The 27,776-nt window shown below is 38.5% G+C and overlaps 2 protein-coding genes across 5 annotated transcripts; both read right to left on the bottom strand.

The window, feature by feature from the left end:
- Positions 1 to 546: 546 nt before the first annotated feature.
- Positions 547 to 9,802, bottom strand: MARCOL (MARCO like). Its single transcript, XM_070792168.1, has 4 exons — positions 9,754 to 9,802; positions 3,613 to 5,111; positions 1,495 to 1,616; positions 547 to 592 (listed from the first exon to the last, which is right to left on the bottom strand). The coding sequence occupies exons 1-4, from the start codon at positions 9,800 to 9,802 to the stop codon at positions 547 to 549; spliced, it is 1,716 nt and encodes a 571-aa protein (XP_070648269.1).
- Positions 9,803 to 16,617: 6,815 nt separating this feature from the next.
- LOC109561284 (serine protease inhibitor Kazal-type 12-like) lies at positions 16,618 to 25,237 on the bottom strand. Of its 4 annotated transcripts, XM_070793786.1 has the most exons (5): positions 25,139 to 25,231; positions 23,263 to 23,288; positions 22,985 to 23,016; positions 17,051 to 17,175; positions 16,618 to 16,807 (listed from the first exon to the last, which is right to left on the bottom strand). In XM_070793786.1, exons 1-5 carry the CDS (start codon positions 25,197 to 25,199, stop codon positions 16,650 to 16,652), a joined length of 402 nt encoding a protein of 133 aa, XP_070649887.1. In that variant the 5' UTR covers positions 25,200 to 25,231; the 3' UTR covers positions 16,618 to 16,649. The 4 variants fall into 4 exon arrangements, 2 of the variants coding, with proteins under 2 accessions (XP_070649887.1, XP_070649888.1); XM_070793787.1 differs by lacking the exon at positions 22,985 to 23,016 and having other exon boundaries at positions 25,139 to 25,237; XR_002181014.2 differs by lacking the exons at positions 22,985 to 23,016; positions 25,139 to 25,231 and having other exon boundaries at positions 23,263 to 23,307.
- Between the last annotated feature and the right edge of the window lie 2,539 nt (positions 25,238 to 27,776).

Genomic DNA, 27,776 nt, shown 5'->3' with positions numbered 1-27,776 from the left:
ACTTTATTTTTTCACTTTCATGCATTGGAGAAGGAAATGGCAACCCACTCCAGTGTTCTTGCCTGGAGAATCCCAGGGATGGGGGAGCCTGGTGGGCTGCCGTCTATGGGGTCGCACAGAGTCGGACACGACTGAAGCAACTTAACAGCAGCAGCAGCAGCAGCAGCAGCAGAGACCTACAGCACCAGTATTTCTCAACTGGGAAATCTTTATTTTTTACATGCAATCCTGAGATTTTTATACTAATTAGGATTTGCAAATTGCTGCTGAAGTTGCTGGTCCTAAAGTCTTAGCCATTTTGGCACTTTGGGAACAGGTGGATCATAGATGCAAGGTTTGGGAAAGTCTAGAAAATAAACAATCCCTGAAATTGGAAGCATCTGTGGAACCGACTTTATTTGCAGTGGAAAGATCTAGAGAATAATGTAAGATCCATTGTATATATAAGACTCCTGCTGGCCTCAGTAGAACTCCCAGGGAAATCCATTTTTTAAAGAGAATTCAAAGTGGATTTTGAAGTCCCATGTAATTGGTTGTAACAAATGCTTAACATTTCCCCTCATGGTTCAGACTCAGTTTTCCATTACTCAACCTGAAAACAAGATAATGAGAGCAATCAAGGACCAAGTAATTGTGGCATCACCATACAGAGACAAATGGGAAAGGCAGGCCTAGGCTGTGGCTAGCCTGTTTCACATGGAACATTCTGAGAATTTGTACACTCTGTGGCAGTCTTTTCCTGTCCCTGGGCCAGGTGCCTTATCTATAAAATGAGAAGGTGTCCAGGCTGCCTTCCAATTTATATTTTATAGCTGTAGAGGACACTTACCTTTAATATTTACATTAATATTAACCTTAATAAATTCTGAAACTGTCCAAAACAGAGGAAGTATAATTTTTACTTTATTCCTTTCATTCAGAGATATATTTATTAATTTTGAAAGCTGAACTATCTTTTAGCCACACATTCTAATTTTAAATGGCCTTGTCATCTTATTTCTTATACATTGTAACTCTTAAAATTTGGCTTGGCTTACCAAATGCAACATTTAATATTATTTAAATTTAAAGTATATTTTAGTAGTCATCACTTAGTCTATGAGATTCATTATCCTCTTTGCCCCCTAATATATTTTTTCTGCTGCCTTTCCTTGCAAAAATGAAGGCTCCATGGAAGCAAGAGATTCTGTATTTTGCTCACCATCTTAGTGCTTCGAACAATGCCTGGTACATAGCAGATGTTTAATGAATATTTGGTAAATGAATGACTCAGTAATAAGCTTGAACCTATTTACAAAGCTGAATGTATCACATTCTCTCAGGAAACGACTGACTTTACTGTTCAAGGGTAAGTGTCCTTTTTATGTTTCCTTTGGACAGACATCCAAAATGCTATTGAGAGATAACTATGGGAGATGTAATGAAAAATATCTGTTTAGTCCCTTTGGATCAGAATAGTACTTCCTACTACAAACAAACCTAAAGTCCTCTTACCTTTTTGCTTCATTAAATGCACAGTGGTTGCCATACGTTTTCCCATCAGAACCACAGACTGGTTCATAGTTAGGCTGACATTTTGTTTTTCTGGTTGGGTTCTTGTTGCTAGTATGGCCAGTCTTCAGTAATGTGAAAGACCATTAGGTAAAAATACACTCTAATTATGTTATTGTAATAAAACATGTATTTATTACTCATGAACTACTGATTAAGCATTGTACTCAATCAATTATTTTGTTGACCCTTTACATTTTAATGTAATCTGTGCAACAGTATGAAAGAAGAGTTTATTTTTTTCCGGGAGGACAGTGCATTTAAGTGACAAGCACAAAATCGTATCTGGACCAACTACCCAATCTGGGATTGAAAACTCTGAGTTATCCAATTCCAAAACCTCTGCTCTTACTGTGTATCTCAGACTGCCTCACTTGAATGCTTTGCACACAAACTGGCAAATACGAAACACATATGGTCATTACTTATTGAATCTTTCTTTTTTCTTGTTTCAAAAAAGAAAATGAGTCAGGAGGTAGGATTATGAGGGTTCAGTTAACTATAGTAGTACCTGAAGCATAGCTCAGAATCCAGTTACAGGATGGTGGAAGGCTATGAACATAAAGATGACGACTAGTAGATGAGAGCAGAGGCACCAAATGGAATGGTGAGTGCCTCCAATAGGGAGCTTAGACTTCCTAGAGCTGAGGAAGATGACAGATAACTCTAAACCACTGGAAATGACAGAGGTTTGCTACTCATGTTATGTAACATCTGTTATTTTCATTCACACCTACTCTGTGAATTAGACAGGGTTATCTCCCCCATTTTAGAAAAGAATATAAAATTGAGAAAGACTAAGTGATGATTCAGAAACCTGCAGGTGATGGCATTAAGGTCTGGACAGCAGGGATGTCCCTGGGAGATTAGTACTACATGCTAGAAGAGGCATAAGGACAAGACGCATTAGGCTGCTTTTACTTGAGAGGGTATTGATGAATGACACGTTATGAGGTAAAAAATGGTTTCCATTAAGATAACAAGGTGGAGGAAGTGTTCTAGAAGACAGTTTTGAATCTACTAAGTGGAGTGTCCAAAGTAATTGCTGAATGGAATTAGAAAGCTGGCTGTTGGGAAAGAGACTGACAAGGAAAGGCAGAGCATAGTAGGACTTAGAAGGAAATATGGGAGACATGGCTATGTACCTGTTTGCGATGATGCCTCTCTAATACAAGCCACTTATTTCCTCATCTGACAAATAGTTCAAGATAAATTATTATATGTCTATCCTGTTTTAGGATCTGGGAATACAAGTTTGAAGAGAAATGGCACTTTGTCTGGAAATTCTTGGCAGTCCAGTGGTTAGGACTCCGGGCTCCCACTGACGGGGGCATGGGTTTGATCCCTGGTTGGGTAACTAAAATCCTGCAAGCCACATGACCAAATAAATAAATGAAATTAAAATGGCACTTTGTTTAAGAAGTTAATGCTCTAATTGAATAACAACCAATTGTAAAGAACAATGTCCATTCTGTGATAGAAGATATCATTAGTATCAAGAATACATTTTTGGAAAATTACAGGATTCTGTACAATGTGGCTGGTGTGTGAGCAAGAGTGACGTGAAATATTCAGTCATGTTTCATCTTGGGCTTGGGGTCTAATCATGAGAAAATCTTACATGCCGTGCTCAGGCGTTTGGGTTTTATTGTCTAGGTAGTGTGGTGTGTCACTGAAGAATTTTTAGTAGGAAAGTGATAGATTAGACTTGTGACTCAGAAATACTGTTTAAGTGGTTTGTATATTATGGGTGAGATGAAAATAGACATGAAAGTTAATTCTGGTGGGGATAGGGACTCAGTTATTGAGGGTCTGAGCTAGTTCAATATAGGTGGAAAGGCTTGAGTGGAAACAGTAGAAGACAATGAGACAGAATGGAAGAGCATGCCACTCACTACTGATTGTAGGTGTATAGGACAGCAACCACCTCCAGTTCCTCTCATTTTGTTAAATCAGTGTTGTCACCAACTGTTTGTCATTAGTACAGTGTATTCTTTTAACTGGAAAATAGAATGACTGAAGTGAATTGACTGAGGAAAAAAAAGACAAATTAACACTAACCTGAATCTCTATTGTATTGTCATTCCAAGGGTTGACTCCAGTTTTTCCTTCTTCTTGATTATAAAAAGACTTTGATTTTCTCTGTTGTCTAGACAATCTTGGGTTTCCTTTTTGGCTAGATGATCCTGGACTCCCTTGCTGGCTAGATGACCCTGGCTTCCCTGGCTGGCTAGATGACCCTGGCTTCCCTTGCTGGCCAGATGACCCTGGCTTCCCTTGCTGGCCAGATGACCCTGGCTTCCCTGGCTGGATAGATGACCCTGGCTTCCCTGGCTTCCCTGGCTGGATAGATGACCCTGGCTTCCCTGGCTGGATAGATGACCCTGGCTTCCCTGGCTGGATAGATGACCCTGGCTCTCCTTGCTGGCTAGATGACCCTGGCTTCCCTGGCTGGCTATTTGACCCTGGCTCTCCTTGCTGGCTAGATGACCCTGGCTTCCCTGGCTGGCTATTTGACCCTGGCTCTCCTTGCTGGATAGATGACCCTGGCTTCCCTGGCTGGATAGATGACCCTGGCTTCCCTGGCTGGATAGATGACCCTGGCTTCCCTGGCTGGATAGATGACCCTGGCTTCCCTGGCTGGATAGATGACCCTGGCTTCCCTGGCTGGATAGATGACCCTGGCTTCCCTGGCTTCCCTGGCTGGATAGATGACCCTGGCTTCCCTGGCTGGATAGATGACCCTGGCTTCCCTGGCTGGATAGATGACCCTGGCTCTCCTTGCTGGCTAGATGACCCTGGCTTCCCTGGCTGGCTATTTGACCCTGGCTCTCCTTGCTGGCTAGATGACCCTGGCTTCCCTGGCTGGATAGATGACCCTGGCTTCCCTGGCTGGATAGATGACCCTGGCTTCCCTGGCTGGATAGATGACCCTGGCTTCCCTGGCTGGATAGATGACCCTGGCTTCCCTGGCTGGATAGATGACCCTGGCTCTCCTTGCTGGCTAGATGACCCTGGCTTCCCTGGCTGGCTATTTGACCCTGGCTCTCCTTGCTGGCTATTTGACCCTGGCTTCCCTGGCTGGCTAGATGACCCTGGCTTCCCTGGCTGGCTAGTTGACCCTGGCTTCCCTTGCTGGCTAGATGACCCTGGCTCTCCTTGCTGGCTAGTTGACCCTGGCTTCCCTTGGTGGTTAGATGACCCTGGCTTCCCTTGCTGGCTAAAAGATCCTGGTTTTCCTTGCTCATTAGAAGCTTCTGGATTCCCTTTTTGGTTAGATTGTCCTGAATTCGCTTGCAGACTCCCAGGCTGATTGAAGACTCCTGGCCTCTCTTTCTGTTTAAAATTTTCTGGTTTTCCTGGCTGATTAGAATACCTTGGTTGTCCTTGCAGAATGAGTGGCCCTGGTTTTCCTTGGGTGTTGCTTCCTGTTTCCCTTTTAAATTCTTTTTGTCCTCCTTGCTGATTAGCTTCATTTTCTCTCTCTAGAATAAGTGCAGGTTCTGGACTGTCTCCTAGTTTAAAAACACTTCCAGTCTTCAAAGGCTGGGTTGAAGATACTGGAATGATAACCATAAGCACAAAAACAAAGTTGTTTATATTTAAGAATATAAAATCAATAGTATTCATCCCAAGATATAGCATGCATTTAATGCCTCTTTGCTCTTTTAAAACCAAACCCCAAGCTGGAGTCTTTCCACTATGTCTAATAACCTGATTATTCGATTATTTTTTTCTTGACTGTATTACATGGTTTCCAAAAATAATGGTGTCAAGCCATCTTGCCCCTTTTCGAAATCAGAGTCTGAATTATTTGAACTGGGCCTTCAGATTATCCTGACCTTCCCTGGTTGCTCAGATGGTGAACCTGCCTGCAATGCAGGAGACCCAGGTTCAATCCCTGGGTTGAAAATATCCCCGGAGAAAGGAATGGCAGTCTACACCAGTATTCTTGCCACGAGAATCCCATGGACAGAGGAGCCTGGTGGGCTACAGTCCATAGGATCACAAGGAGTTGGACATGACTGAGGGACTAACGCTTTTCAGATTACCCCAAAGTCCTGATTTAATGGATTAATAATTAATCAAATGCTTCCCTGGTGGCTAAGCTGGTAAAGAATCTACCTACAATGTGGAAGACCTGGGTTCTATCCCTGGGTTGTGAGGATCCCTGGAGAATAGAAAGGCTACCCATTCCAGTATTCTAGCCTGGAGAATTCCAAGAGGGGTCACAAAGAGTTGGACCCAACCGAGCGACTTTCACTTTCAATTAATCAGACAGCCTCTACTTAATGCGTGTTGTAAGGATGTGAGAGTTGGACTATAAAGAAAACTGAGTGCCGAAGAATTGATGCTTTTGAACTATATTGCTGGAGAAGACTCTTGAGAATCCCTTTGACTGCAAGGAGATCCAACCAGTCCATCCTAAAGGAGATCAGTCCTGAGTGTTCATTGGAAGGACTGATGCTGAAGCTGAAACTACAATACTCTGGCCACCTGATGCGGAGAGCTGACTCATTTGAAAAGACCCTGATGCTGGGAAAGATTGAGGGCAGGAGGAGAAGGGGACAACAGAGGATGAGGTGGTTGGATGGCATCACCAACTCAATGGACATGGGTTTTGGTGGACTCTGGGAGCTGGTGATGGACAGGGAGGCTGGTGTGCTGTGGTTCATGGAGTCACAAAGAGTTGGATACGACTGAGCAACTGAACTGAAAGCTTTCAGCACATCACGGAACACACATACTGAACCTCACTGTACAGAAGATGCCATCATCAACTTTCCAGACAAAAGCTATCAGGCAGGAGCCCTCTTTCCACATCCTTTTTCCCATCTCCCTACATGTTTTCTGTAGTCATCTTCTTTCCCCCTTGTTACCATCTCAAAGGCAGTCATTTCCCTTCTTCAGGGAACTTCCAAACCTTTGGAAAGTACAGTAGGATTTCACTTGCATTTGCAACTGGTCCTGCTTTGTATTTCCATGAGTATACACCATAAGCATGTCTTTAAGTGTGTCTTTAGATTTAACTAAAAATCAAATGCCTAATAAATTGTTTTTTATTGAGTATGCTGTGGTATTCTACATTGATAGTGGTTAAGGTCCTAACTCAGGCATAGGAGTTTAGCAGTTAGTAACATGGTTTATTCAACTGTGGTGTAACCTGAGGTGAGGTCTGTGGGTATAATCTAGCTGTTCATTCAATGTACCAAAAAATATATTGAGAGTCCATTACTATGCCAGAACTATAGTAAATTTCTAGAGATAAGAACTCTGAACAATGCATGTATGATTCTGCCCTCAAGAGGCTGACAGGGGTCTGCATAATAGTGGGTACAACTAAGCAAATAGGAATTTATAGTAGAATGATCAATACTATAATGTAAGAAGTAATTAGCCAGAGGAAAGATATCTTTCCCAGAGGAAATATAGCAAGGAGTAGAGTATCATATCTCCTTCCTGGAGGAGGTGACATATAAGAAGTATAGGCCATAGCATGAAAAATGGATAAGAAAAGAAATATTTTTGACAGAGAGATGGGTTTACGCATGAATTCTAAGAAATGTTGTTCATTAACAGGCACTAACTTCAAGTAGAAATCGAGAATAGAGATGTGGATGAAATGGAAAAAATTAATTGGTCAATCTGGGGTTTTTTTTTGTTAATTATGTTTAGTTTTTTAGTAGGTCACACAAGCAAATTGCATCAAATTCTAAAAATTCAAAAGTGCAAACAGTTTAGAGTAACTTTTCCTTCCTTTCTTGTTCCAGTCCCCTCATATCCTTACCTAGGACACAGTTACATTTCCCAGGGTTTTCTGTATCATTCCAGAGATACCGTGTATGTTTACATCGTAGTTGAATATATTTTCCCACACAGTTGGTAGCATACCACATATGCTGTTCTACTCGTTTTCTCCCTGACAGCACAGTGAGGCAATCTCGGTATCAGTGCTTACAAAGCGACTTCTTTATTTCTCCTTAGTGACTGCACTTTCTCATTTGTCACATTTACCGTAATTTATTTAACCAGTCTCTTAGCAATGAGTAGTTGGTTTATTTTCCTCTCTTAATATTACAAACACTGATTTGATGAAAACCCTAATAAATGTATCATTTCTTACATGGATAATATAAATTTGTAGAATAGAAACTAGGAGTGGAATTTTTAAAGAAGATAACTAAGATATAAGAATGTGTTTTATCCACTTACTTTTTAAGCTGAAATTTTGTAAAATAAGTATTTTTAGTTTTGGTTTTGTAGTTTTCTCTTCTGATTTACCCAAATTCTAAATACGTGATTGGCACAGCTTTTGTATTGTACTAGGCATTCCTGAGTCCTCTCTCTTCTTCACCCTCCATATCTAATACTAATATATGTTCTTTCATTAACAAATGATTATTGAATACATACTAAATGTCATTCAGCAAGATGCTGAAGTACACAGGCAATATGGTACCTGTCATAGTGAAACATATCTGTTCTAGTGACCAGTTGCAGCTGTATGTTTTTTTTTTTTTCCTTCTGAAATGTATACTCTTTTCTCCTCCCTTCTCCCATTCCATCACTTCACTCTCTATTATTTCTTGACTCTACTACTTCGGCAGATCCCTAAATGTTACTTCTGTACAACTATTCTCACATGTAATTCATTTTAAGTATCACTGTAGACTGATACTCCATAACAGAATGGGTCTGATCACCCCTGTACTCAACAGTCTGAAATAACTGCAGTGTTTTCATTGAGAAGAGAATCATTATTTCTTGTGTTCCTGTTCTAAGCAGTTGAAGGTCATAGGCACTTTACTTCAATTATTTCATTTTACTAGATGTAGGGAAAAAATGGTCAAGTAGGAGGTCATAATTTGGAGATATTAGTACAGTGGAATTGGTTTCATTTATCATACTTTTATTATCTCAAGAAATGTATTATCTGTATCATTTATTATCTTGACAAATTTATTTCTAGCTAGGAATTTATATCTCTGAAAACAGACAACCTGACTGTGTTGAGGTAAGGAATAGAGAGAAGCATTGTTGAAGCAGTTACTTGTGAAGATCTCAAGTAATGATAGCTAATGTTATCATGATTCCTATGATAACCTGTAGAAATGTATAATTATTTCCATTTTTGCAAATGAGAAAGCTGAGGCTAGAAAAAGTTAGATTGCCCCAAAAGCGCATAAATAGAAAATTGAACTGCCAGGATTTGAACCCATTTCTATTTGACCACACTACCCTGGATCATCACACAAAACTGTATCCTTTTTGGAACATGAACTTGAACATACACAAATTCTCATGATCCTGTCACACTGAATTTTCTCTCCAGCCTCAGTTCAGTCGCTCAGTCGTGTCTGACTCTTTGCGACCCCATGAATCACAGCACACTAGGACTCCCTGTCCATCACCAACTCCTGGAGTTCACCCAGACTCACGTCCATCGAGTCAGTGATGCCATCCAGCCATCTCATCCTCTGTTGTCCCCTTCTCCTCCTGCCCCCAATCCCTGCCAGCATCAGAGTCTTTTCCAACAAGTCAACTCTTTGCATGAGGTGGCCAAAGTACTGGAGTTTCAGCTTTAGCATCATTCCTTCCAAAGAAATCCCAGGGCTGATCTCCTTCAGAATGGACTGGTTGGATGTCCTTGCAGTCCAAGGGACTCTCAAGAGTCTTCTCCAACACCACAGTTCAAAAGCATCAATTCTTCGGTGCTCAGCCTTCTTCACAGTCCAACTCTCACATCCATACATGACCACAGGAAAAAACATAGCCTCGACTAGACAGACCTTTGTTGGCAAAGTGATGTCTCTGCTTTTGAATATGCTATCTAGGTTGGACATAACTTTCCTTCCAAGGAGTAAGTGTCTTTCAATTTCATGGCTGCAGTCACCATCTGCAGTGATTTTGGAGCCCCCAAAAATAAAGTCTGACACTGTTTCCTAATGTCTTGCTTTTCTAATTTTTTTTTCTTTGCCTCTGCTGCTCTTAAGCCACACCAGACTATTCACTGTTCTCTTACCTGGTCACTATCTTTGTGCCTTTGGTCTATATTTAAGTGGCTTGTAATTACCTTCTTTTATTCCTCTGACAAACATTTCCCGTTTTAAAGTTTCTCACAAAACATTACTAGATCACTCAACATTTCTAATTCTTAACTTTTAGATTGGAAAGAAAGCCATTGAATGTAACTTTTCTTACCTGAGAACAAGGCCAAGAACATGAAGGGGAGGAAAATGAAAGCCTCCATGTTAGAACCAGTTGGTTGTTGGGTGTTCAGTAGATACTTTCTGAATAAACCATGCTGATTGCCACCATGTTATATATTTGGACAATTCTCCACCCTTATTGCTAAACACAGTCACTGTGTTTAAAAAAAAATTACAGTAATTTTTGAAATCTGAAAGGTGTTCCTTCTTAAATTAAGTAGATTATCATGTTTAAATTAGCTTCACGCCCTGACTCTCATAAATATCCAAACTTTAATATGCTCCTATCAGATATCTTCCTCACAGAAAAAATTTAAAAGGTATAACCCATCTGAGAAAGTGATGAATTCACTGTTCATTTTTTTTGTTAAGAGATGACTGATCTTCAGTCAGTACTGTTATTGATACAGCAAGTTTAGAGTGTCATAGTAGAGACACTGTAGAGATTCCCACAAAATTTTTCTACAAATAAGTTATATGAAAAATATTTACCTCAAATTATATTTTATAAGCAAGTGAAAATGCATTGATATTGGTGACTAGCAAGTGATGAGTACACCCAGTGGGGAATGGTAATAGGTAATGTATTTTTATGAGGTAACAAGAAGACAAAGGATCTCATGTTTGAGAATAACATTACACTATCGACCCTTTTGCCTTAAGCTATTACACCAAACAAGTTCATGTGAATATCACCTTGGGACTTTTAGTCAGTAATTAACTCATTATTATGAAACACTAAAGTATTGTGTTCGAGATTGGCTGCCTTATACAAGAGAAAGTTAAGCATGGCCAAAAGAGACCTTTATAATGTGAGGCCTAGAGACCATATAGCATAATAAGGTTGACTGATGGTGCTAGGAAACATAAGCTTGAGTAAAAACAGACTTAGGATTAATATTGCCATTGGAGTCACCATTTGAAGAGTGTTAGTATGGAGAAACAAGATATTATTTGATCTGCATAGTTCCAGATGGCAGAACTAGTTCCAATATAAGAAAGTGCAAGACAAACTGTTTTAAATCCTAAAGAAAATTTCTGCTTTGGGAAGGGTGGTGAAGTAAGTGATTCTTATAATCCCTTCCAATACTAAGATACTAAGATGGATTGTGTTTGATTTTCACTTTAGCTTATTTAGAAGGGAAATTTTGGAAATGATAAATGATTTATTTGAACCAAGCTAACAATTTTAAGGCATCAAAAAGGAAAATTTTAAATTCTCAGTAATAAGGTAACTTTTCAGTTCAGTTGCTCAGTCGTGTCCGACTCTTTGTGACCCTGTGAATCACAGCACGCCAGGCCTCCCTGTCCATCACCAACTTTTACCCCTAGCTAATTTTTCTTTGTTTTGACTGGGCTTCATATGAATGTCAGAAGAGGTTGTATTGAACCAGAAGACCTTGAATTGTACGTGTGTGTGTGTATAGACACACACACACACACACACATATATGTTTAGGTGGCAGTGGTTTAGTCACTAAGTCGTGTCTGGCTCTTGGGACCCCATGGACTGTATAGTCCACTAGGCTCTTTCCATGGGATTTCCCAGGCAAGAATACTGGAGTAGGTTGCCATTTCCCTCTCTAGGGGATCTTCCCAACCCAGGGATCGAACTTGAGTCTCCTGCATTGGCAAGTGGAGTCTCTACTGCTGAGCCACCAGGGAAGCCCCCATATGTTTATATATACATATATTTTATTTACCAATAAATATATATATATAATACCCCATATAATATATGTATATTTTTAAACATCCTATAATTTTTGCTAAAATTTTATTACAAGATTTCAAAATACCAACAAGTTAAAAAAATTTGCAGTGAAAGCCCATATTCATGCCTCCAAGATTCTTTAGTTCATCATTTGCTCTACCATGTGTATTGATAAATATGGGTAAACTTTATGCAAATTACTTTTCCACCCGGATACTCATGTGTAGATTCAAATGCAGTAAATTCTCAAATACCAGCAAATGGACCACAAGAGCTGCATCTGCATTTTGCTTTAAACAAATGCTTCTTACACAATGCCATCATCTATCTTACCCATGTTTTTTTTCCAACTTCAGCTTTGTCATACTTGAAAATAGCCTATGTAAAGAAAACAAATATGATGAGCGCCTTATATGTGAGGATACTGCAGTTAGAAGGTAAAATCTCCTGGAAGCCTGTGCTCTGAGGTCTCAGCGACTGCCTCTGTGGATTAGTTGAAGGTATCATTGATTGTGCTGAGTAAGGTAGCCCTTTTTCTCTCTTTAACATATCTCTTCTCCAAACCATTCCAAAGAGCTTTTTGAATAATTGCTTTTAATCTTCCAATTTTCCTAAATGGGAAATCTAATTTCTCCTTTAATTGTGAGAACTTTCCAACCTTTAGAATTATCTTCCATTAGTATCTTCCTTTACACTTTGGAATAAGGTCAAAATTCTATGTTAGAGTAGGCTCAGAAAATGCTCCCCACAGTCACTTGTTACAGAAGGGAAGAGGGTATTTCATGTGTTTGGGAGTGAGATTCTAAATAGAAGGTATCCTTTCAGTAGTCATCATATCTGGCTGGAAATAACAATAATAGCAGTGAAGTCAGATGACCTGAGGTTCTGTCTCTCCTCTCATTTAGCTATGTGATCTTACACAAATTTATCTTTCTCTCTCCATCTGCCTTTTTCCATCTTCCTTATTTCTAAAATCATGACAATAATATTCCACTGAAAGAGTCAAATTTTGCTAAGTGTTTTTGTGGTTTAGAAAATTCATACTATAGTAATTTTGGTTTCTGACTGTGGGCTGTTACAGCACTCTGTCCAGTTACTTGATTTAATCTCAACTGAACATTTGTCATGCAGCTAAAGGGAAGGAGACTTTGAACTCTCTATTAGTTTTTCCTGGTGAATATGTTTCCTTTTAATCCTTTCTGGAACTGTGGGGACTCACATGTGTCAAGTACTGTTCTTTGAATCCAAGAAGATATGTAAAGATTGAGCACAATAAAGGGCAGAAGACATCAGTTACATGGCATTCATTGGGTTATTCATGCTGTGTGTTAGTTGCTCAGTCGTGTCCGACTCTGCGATCCCATGGATTGTAGCCCACTAGGTTCCTCCGTTCATGGGACTGTCCAGGCAAGAATACTGGGGTGGGTTGCCGTTCCCTTCTCCATAGGTTATTCATATATAGATGCAAATAAGTTAAACTGAATCCAGAAGGCAAACTGATGTTTTGGTTTGGTTTTTGGAGTAGAAGACATATTACATCTTAAATTCCAATCACTTTGCCAAAATTGTCAGGGGGAGACTTTCCAGTTGGTTACTAAGTTTCATTGAATACTTCACAATATTAAGAAAGAAGCCAAAAATCAAGCGCTTAGGTAATCTCTACCTATGGCTCTTCACCATTTCTCAGTTTATTTGATCATTTCACCCGGTCTTTACCCATTGGAGGCATTAATTCCAGAACACTAAAGTCCTGGAGAGTGGCTGATGATTGAAATAGAATCTTGGGCATCTTCTTCTCTGCTTTGGTTGTCCATTTCCTTATTTAACACATAATGTCTTCATGTAAACTGAAATTCAAATATATTCAATTTCATCATTATTTGAGATGATGCAGATATCTGACACACATTAATGTTGGCTATTGTTAGTATACTTAGGTGAATATTTGAGATTAGAAACATGACCACTCCCATCTTTACTTTAGTTGAATACACATGATGTGACTGGAGAACAATAAAATATAAGGCAGAACATAATTATGATAATCATTAACTAAATTTGTTATAATTAAGGTGTTTACTGACTTATTGCCTAGACTCATTAATGTGCAAGGGTGCAAATTCTAGGGATAAAATCTGAAGCATAATCTGTTTCTCACACCCAAATTAACTTCCTCTTCACCACCATAAATACAATAAATTACATAGTTTGGTCCTATGTTGATCATCAGATTTACTTAACCATTTGAGTCCAAGTTTTCTGTTACTTGTTTCTTAAACCCATATTTCTAGTCATCCTCTGTGTAATGTCCACTGATAATTAGTCTTACAAATATATATTAAAGGAAAGAGTATATTTTCAGAATGTTGTTATTAAGATCAGCATTAACAAATCCTCTTCATGCAAGTTACTCCTCTCCTACAGAAGAATCCATTCCACTCCCTTTGAATCCGAGCTGGGCCAGTGACTTCCTTTGACCAATAGAATGTAGTGAATATGACAACATGTCATTTTTAGGTCTAAGCCTTAAGAGCCTGGCAGAGTTGAGTGAGAAACTACATAGAGACAGAGACAGGGAGACAAAGAGAAACCTCTCTAGCACCGCCACTGAAACATCAGAAATGTGGCTGAATTCTCCGTGGATCCCAAGGGAGCCACACAGCCAGCACCATGTGGAGCAAAGGCAGACCATTTGCGCTGATCCTGCACAGATTGCAGAAAGTGAAGTTGCTCAGTCGTGTTCGACTCTTGGCGACCCCATGGACTGCAGCCTACCAGGCTCCTCCATCCATGGGATTTTCCAGGCAAGAGTACTGGAGTGGGTTGCTATTTCCTTCTCCAGGGGATCTTCCCGACCCAGGGATCAAACCTGGGCCTCCCGCATTGTAGGTAGACGCTTTACCGTCTGAGCCACCAGGGAAGTCCACAGATTGCAGAATTGTGGGCATATACTATAACTTACTATTTTTGTTTAAAGCCCATAAGTTGGAGATGATCTGTTATGCAGAGAGAGATAATTGTTATAATACTGTTGACAAGATAGTGATTACTTTTTCACATTGAATCAAGACCCCATGATAACCAAAATAGGTACCATGTATGAGAAGCTTTATGTACATTATCTCATTAACTTCTTCAAACAGTATTTGGTCACACCCTTAACTATACGTTGAGGAAACTCAAGCACAGTGTCATTAAATAGCTGTTTTCGCTGTCTATGGGGTCACACAGAGTCGGACACAACTGAAGCGACTTAGCAGCAGTAGCAGCAGCAGCAGCAGCAGCAGCAGCAACCCTAGGAAAGATATTTTAGCATATCTGTCGAAGTAACCCCAATGCTGTGCCTTGGCTCCTATAGAAGGAGCTGTCTATAAACTGACTTCTCTCACCCTTGATCATGGCAACCTTATTTACATTTCAGGGTTTTGTTTTTGGTATTTTGTTGTTTTTATGTTTGTTGTTCTCTTTGCTCAGAACACCCTTCCTCTAAATTTGCATGTGCCCATTCTAAAGGAGATCAGTCCTGGGTGTTCTTTGGAAGGAATGATGCTAAAGCTGAAACTCCAGTACTTTGGCCACCTCATGCGAAGAGTTGACTCATTGGAAAAAACTCTGATGCTGGGAGGGATTGGGGGCAGGAGGAGAAGGGGACGACAGAGGATGAGATGGCTGGATGGCATCACCGACTCAATGGACATGAGTTTGAATGAACTCCGGGAGATGGTGATGGACAGGGAGGCCTGGTGTGCTGCAGTTCATGGTGTCACAAAGAGTCGGACATGACTGAGCAACTAAACTGAACTGAAATGCTTTTCAGCTTTCAGGACTCAATTCAAAGTAACCTAATTCAAATAATTATTCTCTCCAAAATGTACCCCGTTTTCTCTGTCATATGTCTCAACTTTGCTTCCTTTATTAATCGATTAATAACTGAAAAATATTTTTAAAATATTTATTCTTATGGCCCCAAGGATCTTGTCTTGTTTGCCCTATCCTGGGAATGGTATCTAGCATAAAGTGAAGTCGGTCAGTCGTGTTCAACTCTTTGTGACCCCATGGACTGTAGCCTGCTAGGTGGTTCTGTCCATGGGATTCTCCAGACAAGAATACTAGAGTGGGTTGCCATTTCCTTCTCCAGGGAATCTTCCCAACCTAGGGATCAAACCTGGGTCTCCTGCATTGCAGGCTGACTCTTTACCGTCTGAGCTACCAGGGACTCCTGGTATCTATCATAAGCATTGAATAATTATTTGTGATTAATGAATGAAATAATTCATGCACAGGGATTTTATAAAATAAGAGTGTACCAAACTATACTTTGAAAGTGAAAGTGAAAATGTTAGTTGCTCAGTCATGTCCAACTCTGTAACTCCCTAGACTGTAGTCTGCCAGGCTCCTCTGTCTGTGGAATTCTCCAGGCAAGACTCCTGGAGTGGGTAGCCATTCCCTTTTCCAGGGGAACTTCCCAACCCAGGGATTGAACCTGGGTTTGCTGCATTGCATGCAAATTTTTTATGGTTTGAGCCATATGTTTGTTGGTTGCTGTAAAATTTTCCCTCCAAACAGTTTGAAGATACAATCTTGTCTACATCTTTAGATTTCTGAGGACATACTATATGCCAGTAAACCTATACTTTCAAGCTTTTTCACAATTTATCATACATAGAAAATTATTTTATGTAGTAAACTGATAAAGCCAGAGACAACTAGCCGAAAGGCTTCAGTTGTTGCAGAACCTATTCAGCTGCCCGAAATGACTGACGTGACCAACATTTTGTCTCACTTGTTACTTATTTCTTGTCTCAGGGTACAAGTTGAGAAGCTCTAAAACTAACTCAATATGTCCCTAAGGAAAAACACTTCACAAATATATCATATACTAAAGAATGCTAATTTGTATCAGATGATCTATATTTTCTTGGATTGAGCTTTCTTGTCCTTGACTTCATCTGCATAAATTCTGAAGAATTGAGACTCAGAGTACTGGTTGGAGAATTCTGGATTTGAAAAGTGTGATAATAATTTATGTCCTGTGGTTTGTTTTCAAATTGTATCATTTTGTACTAAAGCAGTCTAGCAGTTACTCTAAATCAAATAAAGGTGGCTCCCTTGTTAGCTGAAAAGAACATCAATGTAGTCAGTCTGCCAAGATAACTTTATTGAAAGTGCTTTCTTTATGCAAAATAACTGATGGGAAATACATAGCAATGGAGACTGGATAAACAGAGACTCTTCTGATGCAAAAGGTGAATTGTAGGCACTTTCAGCATTGCAGCATCAGGCGAATCAACATTTTCCTTCATGTTTGAAATTGAGCTTCCAATTTCTTTCCCTGAAAGAACAGAGATACTGCTCTCAGTGAAGTGCAGTGGATGTGGGTTAAGCCCAGTATAAATGAACTGGGAAATGATACTAAAGCTTTCTAGGTCTGAGGCTAATAATACTGCCTTATTTTAAAAAAGAACTATGTGTAAAATACTTAGCATAGTAAAAGGCTTAATAAATAACTTCCCTGACTTATACCCCATTGACCTAAACCAAAGATGCTCTTCCAAGACAGCTTTCGGGTGCTTACTTAGCTGCTTTGCAGAATTCACAGAGGTTGTGGTAAGTTTGTCCGTCAGTGCCACATACTGGTTTGTCAGTCTTGGGACAGGGTTTTCCATTTGTAGCTGTTTTCTCATAATTGCTGCAAAAAGCCTGTGATTAAAGAGTTCTTTTTTAATTCCATGAATAATGGCATTGACATCATTACCTCTCTCAAGTGATAATAAAAATATTCAATTTATGCTTATAAATCCATTTAAAAAGTTATTATTACTAAACTCTTATTATCATTATCTTATTATTACATCCTTGTAAACCCAGGATTCAAACAAGGACAGTTTAACTCTAGAGCATATATTCTTAGCCATTATATCATTCTGACCATATGGAAACCCACGAATCTAGCCAAATTGGCCTTTAATAACCTTTGAAAACATTTTGCTTGTTTTTTTTTTTTTTCCAGCACTATACTACTCTTTCTTCCTATAATAAATCTTCTCTTTTATGTCATTCTTTAATGATATGAAATAACACCTCTCAAATACCATCTCATACTCTGAAATTTTCCTGAAAATCCTCAGGTGAAAAAAGATTGCTTCCGTTTCCAAATGCCTACAAGTTTATTATCTGACATCAACCTTCAGTAGTACACAAATGTTATTAATATTTTTATTTATATTTGCTTTTGTTTACTTATTTTTGTTTTACTTTGGACTTCTATGGTGGCTCAGACAGTTAAGAATCTGCCTGCAATGTAGGAGACCTGGGTTCAATGCAAACTCCTAGGAGTAAGGCATAACAAGATATATGTGCATATAATCATAGTTCTATAATTGATTGCTTCATTAGCTATCTCTGTAACTACCTGTCATACAAACAATGCATGTTATAATAGAACCGTTAAAAATACAGAGCAGCACAAAAGGGATAGATTTAAATCATGTGTAAAACAATATCCAGAAATTTGCACTATTGATAGTACCTTTCCTGACATCTTCTCTGTTTATATATTTTTCCCAAGTCTCTTTACCATTGATAGCATTTTATAAAATGATTTAAACTTGAAATATTCTTTCAGTATCTTTCTGCATCAATATACATTCTATATTACCCATTTGAATAGTTACTATATATTGTATTAATTATCATTCAGTTCCCTATTTGGAAACATTTGGTTTGTTTCCCTGTTTTTTCCTTTTTTTGTTTGTTTGTTTCCATATTGTTTGCTAATACAATCTATATTGCTAGGAATATCTGTATAAATGCATTTTCAATTCTTTCTTTAGGCTCCATTTCTGGAAGTAAAAAGATCCTCTGTTTTTAATTTGCCTTTTTAAAGACTTTTGATGCATTTATCAAGTAAAACTTCAGGAATTATTTTTTTCATATTTCTATTTCCTGTAGGCTTTGACCATAATAGGAAATTTATGGAACTTTGTTGAATAGTGTGAAAGTGTTTTTATATAATTACACAACTTCATAGGTAGAATGAAAGAAAATCTGCTCACAGATTTTCCTCACGGGAATAGACAGACTTTAGTAGCCATCTTTTTTATTCTGCTTTCATTACCCTTACTTCAAGCAAAGAAAGTCAGTGTTTATCTGGTCTTTTACCTGTTGAGATTTTGCTTTCGGTTTAGCCGAAGGGCATTTCTTTGAAAAGCAGTATTTCCTATGCTCTAATTTTACATGTGGGGACATTAAGGCTCACTTCCTTTTGGAAGACATTCTTCCAACATTTCACATGACATGGGGACAGAATTAGAACCTAGATTTGTGGCTCAGCTGGTAAAGAATCCACCTGCAAAGCAGGAACCCTGGGTTTGATCCCTGGGTTGGGAAGATCCCCTGGAGAAGGGAAAGGCTACGCACTCCGGTATTCTGGCCTGGAAAATTCCATGGACTGTATAGTCCATGGCGGAGAAGGCAATGGCACCCCACTCCAATACTCTTGCCTGGAAAATCCCATGGACAGAGGAGCCTGGTGGGCTGCAGTCCATGGGGTCGCGAAGAGTCGGACACGATTGAGCGACTTCACTTTCACTTTTCTTTCATGCATTGGAGAAGGAAATGGCAACCCACTCCAGTGTTCTTGCCTGGAGAATCCCGGGGACGGGCGAGCCTGGTGCACTGCCGTCTATGGGGTCGCACAGAGTCGGACACGACTAAAGTGACTTAGCAGCAGTAGCAGCAGCATAGTCCATGGGGTCACAAAGAGTCAGACACGACTGAGCAAATTTCACTTTGACTTCACTTTCATACCATTACATTGTGATTTTCCAGTTTGTTTCTTTATCTATCATGAACCCATTTTTCCAAGAATCTAATTTTGCATACTAAGTCCCTCCTCTCAAGAAGTTCCTGTTCATAGTTATATATCTGATTGCAAATTAGTTCGCATTAAGAACATGACAGTAATGCAGTTTATAAAGTTATTATTTAATCTCAGTAATCTTTAAAATATATTTCTAGACTTAAAGATTCAACATGAAAATATGTAACTCCACCTGCCTCCCAGAACATAATTTTCCTCATATGGTAAAGAGAACAAAATGTAACTGTTAGTTTTATCACCCTAAACATCAGAAGAATCAAAGTTAAGAAGAGTCTCATCAACTCTAATAGCATGACTTTCTAATTGTCTTGGATTAAGGATCTGACTTGTTACTTTTATGCTTTCTACAGTCACCACATGGAATAGAAGGCATTAACAATCAACTTCTTGGTTGTATTAAAACACAGTAGATTAAAGATTAAGTGAAATATTTAGTCTGTGAATTGGTAAGATATTTTTTAAAAACTATATATTTCATATAGTACAGTTTAAGCAAGACAAAATTTGTCTTTTTCAAACATTTTCTTTTCAAAAACAATTTCTGATTTGAAAAGTTTACATGTGTGTGTGCTCAGTCACTCGCTCATGTCCAACTCTTTGTGACCCTATGGACTGTAGCCCTCTAGGCTCCTCTTTCCATGGGATTTTCTAGGCAAGAATACTGGAATGTGTTGTGATTTCCTCTTCCAGGGGATCTTCCTGACCTAAGGAGCAAACTCATGTCTCCTGTATTGGCAGGCAGATTCTTTACCACTGAGCCACCTGGGAAGCCCCAGGAAGTTTATTTTGGCGTGAAAGAGGGGATATGCTCTACCAGAAGTTAATTTCTAAAGATAGTACATTCTCTTCTGTATTTTCTCTTGTTCAGCATGATTTAATTTTCATACTTTAATTTTTTCCCTTTTTTGTTGCTTAGCTTCCTTTATAATTCCCTTTTGTATGGTTCCATGAAGAAATCAATTTTATTTCTTTACTTTTTACTCAACAAATATTGAATACCTACTTTGTGCCAGTAACTTGAAATTCCAAAGCAGTCTTATCAAATTTCTAATTAAAATCTTACAACTGAATTTTGCTTCAAGAAAGTAGCTGTTGCTTAGAAAGAGTTGAAGAGAGACTGAGCAGACGAAAAACTATATGTGGTCTCAGATTAGATCCTACAACAAGAGAATGAGATAATATTTCTGGGACAGCTAATGAACTTTGAACAGGATTTCAGGTTAACAAGTTAGGTAACAGTTCTGTATCAATGTTCATTTCCTGACTTTGATGACTGTACCGAAGTTATGTAACGTGAGCTGGATAAAAGATACATAGTATATAATATTTCTTTGGGCTACTTTTCAAAATGAAAATATTTTTTAAAAACATAAAAAAATGCAAAATGAAGATGGAAGTTGACCTCCATCTTCAACTAAATTTTTAGGTAAGATGTATAGATTATAAAACCTTATCTCAAAATTCTTGTAGGTGGCTAGTTTTCAGAAAGTAGAAATACTATATATCACATCTGATATTATCTTGTACATTCTAACATTTGTTGAATCTTTCACTCATTCATAAATCCATCTCTTCAGCTATCAATCCATTGATTTATCCATTCAACCATCTATCCATTTATTAGGTAAGATTTTTATTGAAGCTGTGCCACATTTAAAGACCTAAGATCCGAACAAGAGAGAAAACACTTCCTCTGGCCTTAAGGAGCTTACTTTATAAGAGAGAAGGCTATCTGTGATGGGTAGCATAATATGATAAATGTTGAATTTAGTATATCAGTAAAATCCAGGATAAATAGAGATGGGATCTTAGTAAATCATTCATAGGGATGATAGAGCAAAATTGATTTTGTTCTTAGGAGATTTCTGCATGATGGAGGATATGAAGGTCCTTCTAAATGAGAGCCTGAGCACACTTTTCACAATGGTGTGACTGGTAATTGTCTTTCAGAATGTAAGAACAGCCTTAACCAAGGCATGTGAGAGGTCTTGGTATGCTGTGGTCGAAGAATTGGGTCACAGGCTGGTAGAGAATGAATGAGGCTGAACAAGGAGACAGCCAATAGATTGATAAGGGACTTGAAAGCCAGGCTAAAGAATTTGGATATTATCATCTTGGCATTTGAAAATTATCTATGACTTTGAATTAAGAGAGCCATGTGAATAAAGTTAAAATGTTAGAATTTTTTGGAATTAGCATGGAGGATATTTGTTGAATGAATTAATTTTTTTTTAAAGTTCTAGAGTTGTTTCTCTCTATATCTCTTTATAAATATTTTGTTTAAAACATTTACTCTTTAATTAGAAAACTAAAATTGGATAAATGTGACTTAGTTATTAGGATTAAATCATTAAAATAAAAAATTAATAATAGTTAATTTTTATTTAGTATTTACTCTGCACTGAACAGTTTTATGGGCTGTATATAAATTAGCCCATGTAGTATTGAACTGAGTACTTCATTAGCTGAATTTTATAGATAAAGACACTGAGGCACAGAAAGGTGAAATAAGTTACCAATAATCAGACATTTACTGAGTAATAGGGCTTGATTATAAACCTGAATATTCTTTCTCAAAACCCATATTTCAGAAAGGAAACTCTGACTACATTTTAAAAAATTTTAAGGTATATAACTATTTCTTTTTTTTATTATGATTATAGACCCTATTATTACAAATTACTCTCTCAGTAGTATAGATTCTGTGATTACTAGTTGCCAACCAAGCTACCTGTCCATATGTCCACAAAGAAGAGAAGGTAATGGAGAAGGAAATGGCAATGCAGTCCAGTACTCTTGCCTGGAGAATCCATGGACGGAGGAGCCTGGCAGGCTACAGTCCATGGGGTCGCAAAGAGTGGGATATGACAGATACCAAAGGATGTATTTTAAGTGTGTATTTTAATAAACACACTTAGGTATATAGAGTACATGCCAGACTCATGTACTCTCTCTCTATACCTAAGTGTGTTTATTAAAATACAGAGCTGCAATTCTCCAATTTTAATGTCAGGGGCTTCTTAAAATGTAGATTCCTAGGCCTCAGCATCCCTCCCTAGACATCCTGGTTCAATTAGAAGATCTAACATGTATGTGTAGGAAACCGGAATACATTTTATGAAGCATTCGTAGAGACTTGTGAACAAGGTACTCAGATCTAGAGTGACTGTATGTTTTGAGTTGGCTGAATAGTCTCAGTTTATGTCTTCTCTATAAAACTGTAAATACTACTTCCACTCTCAAAATTATCCTTATTTAGAAAATAAATTATATTCATCCCATATTTTTTTAATTTTATTTTTAATTTTACAATATTGTATTAGTTTTGCGAAATATCGAAATGAATCCGCCACAGGTATACCCACGTTCCCCATCGTGAACCCTCCTCCCACCTCCCTCCCCTACCCTCCCTCTGGGTCGTCCCAGTGCACCAGCCCCAAGCATCCAGTACCGTGCATCGAACCTGGACTGGCGACTCGTTTCATACATGATATTATACATGTTTCAATGCTATTCTCCCAAATCTCCCCACCCTCTCCCTCTCCCACAGAGTCCATAAGACTGATCTATACATCCTATATTTTTATAAGCAATGTACTGTTTTAGAGCTTTTAACTGTGTACATACTGTTTTCTCTGGAAATGTGACATCTGGCTCATCTAAAGAAAATGGGAAGTAATTTTTAAGTGCTTTTGTACTGTTAAGGAAAAGGCATCTGCACTAAAAATGACATTTTTTCCTAAATAAGGATATCATGCATGCCATCCCACCTTCTCACCAGAGCAACCAAATGAACTCAGAAGACCTTAATGAAATAGTCACAGTACTTCCCAACTCCAAATCACCGTTGTTGTAAGACAACCTCTTGTGATAGTAGAGGGCCAGTGAGAGTGAGAAATACATACCTGGGAGCCTCTTTGGCTCACAGCCTCTGCAAGGACAGAACAAACAATGATAAGTCACAATAGGACAGGCAGATTCCAGAATCAGAATCTTAGAGTTAAATGATCCTCAGAGACCTTCTAATATTATAACTGCCTTATTTAGGATGAAGAACTAAGGCCCAGAGAAGGGCAGAAAGCTTCTCTAGGACACACAGCTTCTTAACTACTCAGCTGAACTAGAGGCCAGAGGCCAGGTTACAAACGACCAATACAAAGCTCTTTTCGCTACATTTGCTATTTATGATCTGTGTGGCTTTTATTGATTATATTCACTTCTTTAATGTCTACCTTAAAACCAGGCTTTAACTTAAGAAAGGAAGGCAAAAATATATGTCAAAGTGGCATATATTTAACCAGAAAGAAGTTGAAAATTCCAAAATCTAGAAGCCATTAAAGGATAATCAAGATAATTGGCCAACAAAGAGCTAATATAACAATAAAATACAAAATAATTTGGAGAGCATTGAAAAAAATCATATAATTTACCCCTATTTCCCCTACAGTATCTACCATGAACTAAGGGATTTCTATATTTCAAGCACTGTATTAAATCTTACATATATTAAGTCATACTAATAGTTCTGTTTTAAATCTAAGGAAATTGAAACCTGGGGCAAATAACTCGTCTGAGGGCATGTACCTTGTAAATGGCAGAGCCAGAAAGCAAGCCCAGGTCTTAGATTCTAAAGACAATGTACATAACCACAACCTTTTATTGAAACAAGTCTTAGAGCACATAAGGGTCACAACTCTATTTTCACATGATGAGCAGTAGCCAGAGAAAAGGAGTAGGTTGCTCAATATTAAAGAAGAAGATAGTAGAACAATGAAGATTAGAGGCCAAATATAAAAATCCTACACTTGGGCTCTTCCACTCATTCCCTCTCTCTTTTCTTTGCTTACCTGGAGGCTAATTAAGAATGCCTCAGTTTTCAGTAAGATGGAAGCATCTCAGGAACATTTCAGTAGTTGAAGCTCTTTAGGTAAGAATTTCTTGAAGGTGACTTTATGTGAGAATTTCTATTATAATTTCAAAATAAGCTGTTTCATTGAAGAATGAAACTTATTTATAATCTTATGCTCTTAATTATGATTTGCTAGTTTGTAACTCGGAGAAGGCAATGGCATCCCACTCTAGTACTGTTGCCCGGAAAATCCCATGGATGGAGGAGCCTGGTAGGCTGCAGTCCATGGGGTTGCTAAGAGTCAGACATGACTGAGCGACTTCACTTTCACTTTCCACTTTCATGCATTGAAGAAGGAAATGGCAACCCACTCCAGTGTTCTTGCCTGGAGAATCCCATGGATGGAGAAGCCTGGTGGGCTGCAGTCCATGGGGTCGCACAGAGTCGGACACGACTGAAGCGACTTAGCAGCAGCAGTTTGTAACTGGCCTGTAACTTCTATTTTTTCTTTTTTTCCCCCTTGACCTCACCGCTTGGCTTGTGGGATATTAGTTCCCTGACCAGGGATTACACCCAGGCCCTTGGCAGTGAGAGCACAGAACCCTAACCACTGGCCTTCCAGGAATTCCTGGACGGGAACTTATAGATTAGGCATTTAAGGGGCATTTGGTCTAGGACAGGCCATCTCATCCTATGAATTATAACACTGTTTTTGCGAGTAGATGCCACTATCTCTTACATAGTATTATAGTGATAATTCAAGTTGCTAATTTTGTAAGTTTCCTCTAAATAGTATTATGGGCGGTCACCATCATTAACCATCCTTATCACCATCATCATCATCACCATAAACAATGACGTCACATCGTGACTGCTAACATTGACCAGAATTCCATTTTGTGTGTGAATATATATATATATATATTACTCACCTGCCAAGATGAACAAATAGGCCACGCTGATCAGAAGCATAAGGGTGCCTGATGACTTCATGATCAATGAATCTGCCAAGTCTGCAGGGACTGTGTTAACAAGAGTTCACCGCTGTGGATGTTCTACAGGCTGTATTTATAAGTAGATCCATATGCATGCTTCTGAGTACCTACACATTTGGCAGCCAGCCAGATTCTCCACCCTGATTATATAATCTATGTCCCCAGTGATTAGAGACATCAGAAACCAAAGCTTATTTCCTGCCTTTTTCAGACAGGAACAATGGTCTGAAATGTTGTTTAGGCAGAATAAAAATGAATTATATGTATTACACCCAAAATTTGCTCTCATCAGCATTCAGTAATAGTTGTGATCAAGTAATTTTCTAGCAATTTACATATTTCAACCTGCTCCCAGCAGATCCTTGGAACAAGAAAGCTTCCATCAAGCAGTAACCTGTGTAATTTGTGCACAACGTTAATAACGCTTGGTGTCACAACTACTAGGAAAATAAAAATGCTAATGTGAGGGATTTTAAGGTCAAGGAATTTATTGAATTAGGAGAGCATACTCCTAATGATCATTGAGTTTAAAAACCCTTGATATTCCCTATGAATGCGAATTAGGGGCTATTTTCTTCAACCCCTTGCTTTTAGGCAAAACATACATGATGATTCTTACTTAACATTTTTATTTTAACAAGTATTTCACAGATGGATTTTAGTAATTGAGCATAAATACCATTCACAATTCTCTTGCTTCTCTCAAATACACCAAGTACTCTTCACCTTATGGCTCCTGCTCTTATTACACATTATTTCCTCCAAATGGAAGACTCCTGGCCAAGAGCCTTAAATAGCTAGTTTCTTTGTTTTTTTGTTTTTAAGAAATATCAGTTCAAATACTACCTGCTCAGTGAAGATTTCCCTGTCAATTCAAAATATCTCCACCCAAACTCAGATCAGTGTGCTTTATTGCTTTCATAATGCTTTTCAACATCTAAAATTATCTTTCTTACATAATTATTTACTTGTATATTTCCCAACTACCATATATATACAATCATATTGACAAATACACACACATGCTAGGATATAAACTCATGGATCTTTTTTCTCTCTAGTGTCTCCACACATAGAACAATGGCTTCTACACAGAAGCATATAAACATCTTGCTGATTTTAGAAATGCTATATAGTAAAAATTGCTTCTTTCACTGTAACATAATAATTGAACACCAATTATTGCAAGTATTACTAAATGCTGAAAATGAAGTGACAACAAAGAGTCATACAGCTACATTCATCATTCTTTTCTCAAACACTTGCTGGGTGAAACCTACTGGTTCCAGGAACTTTGATCCTAGAAATTTAAAGATGAGTATGAGCAACTGAACTGAACTGAATAGAAGTTCACAACCAAAATAAGAAGAAAGCAACCTGACTAAAGTTACAGACAGATACGAGGGGAGCTCAGAAGAGAGCACATTCCTCTGAGTAGGGCGAAGAAGGCATGGCAGAGAGGAGGTGGTCATGACCAGGCTTCCTAGAGTTATTAGAAAATCAGAGACACATAAAGTGATAGTCATTATTTCAAGAATAAGAAATCATATGGAAAAAAGAAAACAAGAGCTAAGGTATATGTTTAGAAATGAGAGCAATGGTTAGACTTAACGCAGGCCTTAAGATAACAGATTTCACACAGACTATTCTAAGGATTGTCACATTTCTTGGAGTCTTTTCAGCTCTCTGGATCTGTGAGCTTCTTGTGTCATCAAATTTAGAAGTTATGTATTCAAATACACATTTTTATTCCCTCATCACCCTTCTCCCAAGCTTCTTGAAGTTGTCCCCAAACTCATTAATCCTCTCTTCAGTACTTTTTTTTTCCCCTCTGTATTTTGTTTTTGTTCATTTCCAGTGCTATATCCAATGTGGAAACAACGGAAGCAGTGAGAGACTTTATTTTGGGGGGCTCCAAAATCACTGCAAATGGTGACTGCAGCCATGAAATTAAGACGCTTACTCCTTGGAGGAAAAGCTATGACCAACCTAGACAGCATATTAAAAAGCAGAGACATTACTTTGCCAACAAAGGTCTGTTTAGTCAAGGCTATGGTTTTTCCAGTAGTCATGTACGGATGTGAGAGTTGGATTATAAAGAAAGCTGAGCACAGAAGAATTGATGCTTTTGAACTGTGGTGTTGGTGAAGACTCTTGAGAGTCCCTTGGACTGCAAGGAGATCCAACCAGTGCATCCTAAAGGAGATCAGTCCCGAATATTCATTGGAAGGATTGATGCTGAAGCTCAAACTCTAATCCTCTGGCCACCTGATGTGAAGAACTGACTCATTGGAAAAGACCCTGACGCTGGGAAAGATTGAAGGCAGGAGGAGAAGGGGATGACAGAGGATGAAATGGTTGGATGGCATCACTGGCTTGGTGTACATGAGTTTGAGTAAGCTCTGGGAGTTGGTGATGGACAGGGAGACGTGGTGTGCTGCGGTCCATGGGGTCACAAAGAGTTGGACGTAACTGAGCGACTGAACTGATCAAGTTCAGTTTACTAATTTCTTCTGCAGTAGCTAACCTGCTGTTAATATCATATAGTGTTATTTTTCTTCTCAAACATTTCACT

This window comes from Bos indicus, chromosome 7 (assembly GCF_029378745.1).
Source record: "Bos indicus isolate NIAB-ARS_2022 breed Sahiwal x Tharparkar chromosome 7, NIAB-ARS_B.indTharparkar_mat_pri_1.0, whole genome shotgun sequence".
In the NCBI taxonomy this organism is placed as follows: Eukaryota; Metazoa; Chordata; class Mammalia; order Artiodactyla; family Bovidae; genus Bos; species Bos indicus.
The sequence above is the reverse complement of the archived record's forward strand: the minus strand, read 5'-3'. Positions and strand labels throughout refer to the sequence as shown.

What these genes read in the sequence shown, in the direction of transcription:
- LOC109561284 (XM_070793786.1), bottom strand. Translation starts at nt 25,199, where the DNA reads ATGAAGTCATCAGGCACCCTTATGCTTCTGATCAGCGTGGCCTATTTG. An exon ending in TGAGCCAAAGAGGCTCCCAG is followed by an intron (nt 23,017 to 23,262) that starts GTATGTATTTCT and finishes CATTTTCTTTAG; the next exon opens with ATGAGCCAGATGTCACATTT. An exon ending in GAATTCTGCAAAGCAGCTAA is followed by an intron (nt 16,808 to 17,050) that starts GTAAGCACCCGA and finishes CTGTTCTTTCAG; the next exon opens with GGAAAGAAATTGGAAGCTCA.
- MARCOL (XM_070792168.1), bottom strand. Translation starts at nt 9,802, where the DNA reads ATGGAGGCTTTCATTTTCCTCCCCTTCATGTTCTTGGCCTTGTTCTCA. An exon ending in GTTCTTGGCCTTGTTCTCAG is followed by an intron (nt 5,112 to 9,753) that starts GTAAGAAAAGTT and finishes TTATCATTCCAG; the next exon opens with TATCTTCAACCCAGCCTTTG. An exon ending in ACAATACAATAGAGATTCAG is followed by an intron (nt 1,617 to 3,612) that starts GTTAGTGTTAAT and finishes ACATTACTGAAG; the next exon opens with ACTGGCCATACTAGCAACAA.